A 6,576-nucleotide genomic window follows, 5' to 3' on the forward strand; every position below is an offset into this window, starting at 1 on the left:
ATGAGGGCCCGACTGGGCCATGACAGCCCCCACTGTGTAAGATCCTGGTTAAGGGGGACTCAGAGAGGAAGTGATGGGGGAGGGAGGAGAAAAACTAGGAAAAGGTGCATCTGGAAAGTGCTTCCAGAAAGAGGGAGGGGCCATCCGTGTTGACTGCTGCTGAGATGGAGATGAGAACACAGAAGTGTCCCTTGGCCTGGCTTATCAAGGAGGCCAAATTAAAGAGTGAGGGGGCTCCCGGAGCTGGAGAGACAGACCAACAGGGTGCACAGGGTTTGTTGGGATGGGTTATGTTTTTTTCCTTGAGCGTGAAAAATACACAGCTTTCATTATATTATTATTTATGCTTTTTTGGTATGTGTGAAGCACACCATAATAATGTTATTAAATTTTCTTTAAGGTGAGGGTGGGGATGGAAGTGAGAAGATGGAGGCAACTTGTTCAAGAAGTTGTATTATTGAAGGGAAGCATAGAAATTGGAGATGCCCCTGGAGGGGGCTGTGGAGTCAAGGGTAATTTTTCTTTAATTTTTAGATGAGCGCTATTGGAGCATGTTTGCATTGTTACAGGGGACAGTGGGTGGGAGGCTGAGGTTGCAGGAGAAGAAGGAAGGGGCCACGGGACAGAAGCTCGAGAAGCTTGAATGCGCTTGTGCCCCTGTTCCTAGGTCCCCTTTGTGACCTCTACACCCGAGGTTCTCATACTTATTTGAGCATGAGATTCACCTGGAGGGCTGGGCACCACCCCTGAGTTTCTGATTCAGTAGGTCTAGGGTGAGACCTAGAAATGTGCATTTTTAACAAGCTCCTGGTGATGCTGCTTCCAGGATCACACTTTGAGAACCACTGCTTTAATAGATAGCAGCACCTTTCACGTGCACCCCCTTCAGGATTTGACCTTGCACTACAATGGGAAGTGCCCCTTCAAAAGCAGTCTGGGGTGGAAGGGGTGGAAGCAGACAGTTGAGATGGAAGAGAGGAGAACAGACACAGAAGGAAGCAGACAGAGCCTGGCCCCTCAGCCAAGGTCACCACCTCTCCCTGGGGAGCACCAGTCTGCCCTATGGGACCTCCTGGAAGACTGAGCAAGAGGGCAAGAGAAGAAGCCAGGACCAGGGGGTAGAGGTGGTGGGGACAGGCCAGCATGTGCACAGAATGGAGAGGGAGTGGAGGAGGGGCACTGAGCCCTGCGAACACACTGTTCACCTTTGCAATTTGATCCTGGTCCCACTGCCAGACCAGCTTCTCCTGCTCTTGGGGGAAAAAGCAGCCCTGTCAAATAAATAAACATTAGCTTATAGAGTCCCAGAATATTAGAGCTGGGAGAACCCTTGGAGACTGACCAGATCAGCCTTGTTTTGCAGATGGAGAGGGCCAGAAAAAGTCCATCTTGGCAGATGGACCTACACACTCTTATACTGAGAAAGATATGTTGCCACACTCAGCGGCTGGCTCTCCTCTAGGAAGCTGGGTAATGGGCATGAATTTGGGGGTTATGCTCTGACCATTTGCTGTTCTCCTTTTTCCATTAGTTCATTGAAATGCATTTCTATTGAGCGCCCACTGCGAATTAAGCATTGTGCTAGACGTGGACATAAAGTGGTGAGCAAGACCGAGTCACTGGTTTCATGGATTTGACATTGCAAGGAGAAAACAGACAATCGACAGATAAATGTGCAATATAAAGTCGGGGATTGATAAGTGGTAGGAAAAGACCTGAAGTGACATGAGAGAGTAAGCCATGCCAATGGGGACGGTGAGGAGGAAAGTTTCCAGGCACAAGGAATAGCAAGCATGTGCAAAGGCCCTGAGGTAGGCACATGCTTGCTGTGTTGGAGGGATGTCATAGAGGCCAGTGCCTTTGTAGCAGAGTGAGGGAGAGAGGACAAGAAGAGGAAATCAGGAGAGGAAGGATATGATTTGACTTAGGTTTAACAGGATCCCTCTGGCTGCTGAGTGGAGGATGCACGGGGCAGAGAGGAACAGGAGTGGAGGCAGAGAGGCCAGGGAGAAAGCTACTGGAATAGTCCATGCGAGTAGTGATGGTGGCTTGGCCTAGAAGGGAGGCCTCTCCTGGTTGTTCTATGTCCTTCATGGAGACACATGGAAAGGACAGGAGCTTTCCTCCAGCCCCCACCCATAACCTTAGCTCACGGTCTCCCCACAGCTAGAAAGGTACATCCAGATGAACTTGAGGTCGGAGCTGGCACAGGTACAGCAGCACATGGTCCAGAACCAGACGGCCACCATGCTGGAGCTAGGCACCAGCCTCTTGAACCAGACCACCACCCAGACCCGCAAGCTGACCGATTTGGAGGCTCAGGTACCAGAGGGTGATCACACGAAATGGAGGGACTGTGGCCGGCTGGGCTGTCTCATAGCCCAGGTCATCTTCCCTTGACCTCTGTCCCTGGGTGAGGTCATGGCTTCCTCTGAGCCTGTATCACCCTGGGGCCCCTCCCTGATGACCCTGTCACGGGGCCAGAGTGGGAGCTGTGAAGGGCAAGGGAAGTAGAAATGTACCCATCTGGACGACAGAGCTGATGAAACTTGCTGATGGATTGGATGTGGGAGTCAAGGGTGACTTTTCCTGGAGTCTGAGCAGCAGGAGAAATGGAACTGCCATGCGCAGTGATGGGAAGAGCAAATTTAGGAAGCCAATCATAAGCTCAGTTTAGGGCCTGTGAGTGAGTGAGTGAGTGAATGAATGAATGAATGAATGAGAAACCACAGGAACTAACTACTGGGAGGGTAGAAACAGGTCAGCATGTTTCTGAAATGGCAGAGCTTGTGGGCAGGTGGGCGGCTACTGAGCAGGGCTCTTTCAGGGTTTATGTAGCCCCCACCCCTTCCTACTTTCTGAGGCAGGTCCTGAACCAGACGTCGCGAATGGAGATCCAGCTGCTGGAGACCTCTCTGTCTACCAACAAGCTGGAGAAGCAGCTGCTACTGCAGGGCCATGAGCTCCACCAGCTGCAGGGCCACAACAGGTAGGCCAGTACTGGTACCCTGACACTGGGCTGAGACAGGGGCTAGGGCCAGGCTGGGACCCGAGTGAGCATAAGAGCCCGGGCCAGGCTGGGGCCGAAGTGGGAAGCTGGATATGTGCTAGTGCCTGGGACAGGGGCTGATTCAGAGCTAGAGGCCTGAATTAGGACTAGAGTGAGGAAACATTTGTGGACTAGGGCTGGAGCTAAAGCTGGGACTAGGCCAGGGCAGGGGTAAAAACTAAAATCAGGGTTGGAGACCGCACTGCAGCTTGGACTGAAAGTGAACACGGGCTGGGCTGAGACTGGGGCTGAGGGCCAGGCAGGCACAGGGCCTGGCTACCCAGCACTACCTAGGGAGGAGGCATTTTCCTAGGGATCAGGCACCCCATTTTTTCCTTCCCCCTTCCTTCCTTTCTTCTTTTTTTCCTTCCTTCTTCTTTTTTTTAATTTTTTCTGCATGTATTTATTTTATAGATTTTAACAGATTTATTGAGCTACAAGTTACATACCATACAATTCGCCCTGTAAATTTTAATTTGATTTACTTATTTGTAAATAAATAAATCTGATCTCGTCCACCGATTTTCCTTCCCGGATGTAATTACAGTTACCAGTTTCTTGTCTGCACTGGTGGAGAGTCTTTGCATGTATAAGCAAATACACATGAGAAGAACACCCTTTATATTACAAAGGAAGAAAGGGTCATTGGTATAGCTAAGGCAGGAAAACAGACATCGAAGGCTGATTTCATCTCAGGTTCAAGCTCAGTGGAGAAAACACTCCCAAAGCCGGAAGAGGCAAAACCCCCACATGGAGGCAGCCACAGGCTTGTGTACAGGGTGAGATGTTCTTGTTGCCCATGTGCTGGGTCAAGTAAGGCTACAGGGATTACCAGCCCCTTCTGATCTGGGTGCAGTTCATGATAGTTTGTCACCTTCTCATTCTTATCCCCAGGGTAGGGGAGAGCAAGGACTGGGACACTTTCCATCATGCTGAATTGGCACCAAGTGCCTAGAAATCAGTGAAGATGTAGGATGTCATCAGTAAGTTCTCGGCCCATGGAGACAGCTAACATTCTAGGATCCGCATGTGCCAAAATGTTCTCTCTTCTGCAGCATAATTTGGGGTTCAGGGGACATTCTTCCTACTCTGGCTGGACTTACTTTGTTAGTCTGGAGAATAAATCAGCATGACCTCCACATATAGGAAAATCTCTCCCTCCTATGCCTTTCTATCAGCCACCGCCCACCCACAGCAGAGGTAGCTGCTATTCCTAGTTTCTTGTGAGTCTTTCAGTCAAATTAACCAACAATATTTTTGGAAAAAAAAAAAAAGGAATTTGTGTTTGAGCTCTTACCCTGTGTCAAGGCACTATTATGGACACAGGGGTAACAGAAGTGAATAAATAGACAAAAGTCCCTGTTCTGGTGGAGATGACATTCTATAAGCTGATATTCCAGATTTCTTATAAACATGTATGAATAGCCCCTTTTTGCCCTTTTTAACCCCAAATTTAGTATTCAACTGCACCTTGATTTTTTTTCAGTCATCCTAGAAATGGTTCTACAAGTGCATGACACCCTTGCTCATTCTCTTCCCCAACTGCATAATGTTTGTTGTATGGCTGTCCATACATTTATTTCTGCATCCTCAATTAGTGGGTATTGAGGTTGTTCCCAATTTTTTACTGTTGCAACCAATAATATGATGAATGGTGTTCCATGTCTCAGGGCACACACATGTGAGCAAATCTGTGGGATAAAATGCCAAACGTGAAAGAGCTGAGTCAAACGCTTCTTTCTTTTTGAAATCTCTTCTTTTTCTTTAACTCATTACAAAAATGCCTCATGCTTATTATTTCATCAGACAACAGAGACCTGTATAAAATGAAAGGGAAAGTCAGTCACCTTTACCTGCCCCCTCTTCCATCCACTGAGACCTGCTCTGTAGAAGTAACAGCACGCAATGGATTTTCTTCCACTTTTTCTACAAGCGCAGGCACCGCTGCGTCCTTCCATGCGTCTTGTCATGCCTTTTCCGCAAGTTCACCGGCAGCTCTCTACTTTTACATTAATACCTTTTCTCTTTCACTCTTTTTCATCGTCCCACATGTGGGGTTAGACTAGAAGCATTGACGTGGCAGGCTCCTTCCACTCCACGTCCTGGACAGCTTTCCAATTCTGTGCAAATGGCTCTGCCTCTTTCCTATTCCTGGCTCCAGAACATTTCCAGGGACACCCAACAGAAGATTCAGCTGTTGGGCTTTTAGACTGTTTCGTTTTTACCCTATTCCAACCCATCCCCTAGTTGGCATTCTTGCCTGTGCTCCCTGGAGGCTACCTCCTGAGAGTGGACTGCTGGGTCAAAGGAGGAGCCCAGTTGGGATTTGATCGTGGCTACCTGGTTGCTGACATGGTCCTCCCACCTCCAGTTCTTGCCTCTACTGGACCAGAATCCACCAGATTCCAGGGCCGAGTTTCTCTTTTCTCCACTTCTTGTTCTGTGTCACGGACCTCTGGACTGTGCAGCCCTGAGCTGGACGCTCTGCCCCTCTGAGCCTCAGCGCCGGTCTGTGTCGTGGAGTCACCCGGGTGAAAGCGTAAAAGTGTGGCTGCTTTGTGGGACGGTGGGCTCACCTCTGTGCGCCCCGCCCCTCAGCGCGCTGGAGACGAGGGTGCAAGCCTTGGAGACTCAGCAGCAGGCAGAGCGAGCCAGCCTCCGCGGCGAGAAGGAGCGGCTGAGGCGCCTCCTGGGCCGCCAGAGCGGCGCCCTCGCCGGCCTCGAGCGAAGCCTGCGCGCAGCCAGAAGCAACTCCAGTCTCCTGCAGCGCCAGCAGCGCCAGCTGCTGGAGTCTGTGCAGCGTCTGGTGCGAATCGTGGCCCAGGGCCTAGGTGAGCTATCGGAGGGCACGGGGTGGGGCCAGGGGAAGACCCTTCCTGTTCTCTCTGGCGCCTGGAGGCCTCCCACCACCTGTGAAATAGAAATAACAACAAACAATAATAATAATGGTAACAACAATAATCCCAACAGGAGACAGTCCAGACTCTTCTTCCTGATTCCATGAGTGACCTTGGACATGTCCTTATCCGTCCGTTGGCCTGTTTCTCCATCTGTTTAATGGAGGTGATGACAATAACGAGACCACTACTGGCTCAGACTGACAATTTTGGGATCAGGGATCCACCCTCATCTCCATTTGTTTGGGCTGGCCCCAAAGCTCTGGTGGGCCTCAGCTTCCCCATCTATAGAAAGGGGAGGTTGGACACAATGTTTCCCCAAAGAGTTCTTTCACCCTAATGCCCTTGCCCTTAAGCCCAATAGGCCAAACAGAAATGAGGACGCATTCCTGGCCCTGGCTTCCGAGAAGGGAGAACAATGCCTGGGCCGTTCGCCAGCCCCCACTGGCTCCTTCTAATGGGGCTCACTGGGGGTGGCCAAAGCACTCCTGGTTCCAGCTTCAATTACTCAGTCAACAAGTATTTACTGAATACTCACTGTGTGTCAGGCCCAGTGCTGGGAATACAGCAATGAACAGCATCACTGCAGACCATGTCTTGTAAAAATGCCCAACTCCCTGTCTGTCACAG

General features: G+C 50.2%; 1 protein-coding gene and 1 long non-coding RNA gene across 3 annotated transcripts in view; one reads left to right on the forward strand and one right to left on the reverse strand.

Moving 5' to 3' along the window:
* Window positions 1–6,576, forward strand: part of ANGPT4 (angiopoietin 4) — a 29,355-nt gene that overhangs the window by 5,556 nt on the left and 17,223 nt on the right. For both annotated transcript variants that reach the window (XM_015596869.2, XM_015596870.2), the window contains exons 2-4: window positions 2,167–2,322; window positions 2,868–2,989; window positions 5,648–5,880. In XM_015596869.2, the coding sequence (XP_015452355.1) occupies window positions 2,167–2,322; window positions 2,868–2,989; window positions 5,648–5,880 (511 nt within the window). The remainder of the gene's footprint in view (window positions 1–2,166; window positions 2,323–2,867; window positions 2,990–5,647; window positions 5,881–6,576) is intronic.
* LOC107196367 overlaps window positions 5,848–6,576 on the reverse strand; it is a 1,644-nt gene continuing 915 nt past the window's right edge. The window contains exons 2-3 of the long non-coding RNA XR_001517770.2: window positions 6,485–6,567; window positions 5,848–5,959 (exon numbers count right to left, since the gene is read on the reverse strand). This is a non-coding gene — a long non-coding RNA (uncharacterized LOC107196367). The remainder of the gene's footprint in view (window positions 5,960–6,484; window positions 6,568–6,576) is intronic.

This window comes from Pteropus alecto, unplaced genomic scaffold (genome assembly GCF_000325575.1).
Source record: "Pteropus alecto unplaced genomic scaffold, ASM32557v1 scaffold45, whole genome shotgun sequence".
Lineage (NCBI taxonomy): Eukaryota > Metazoa > Chordata > Mammalia > Chiroptera > Pteropodidae > Pteropus > Pteropus alecto.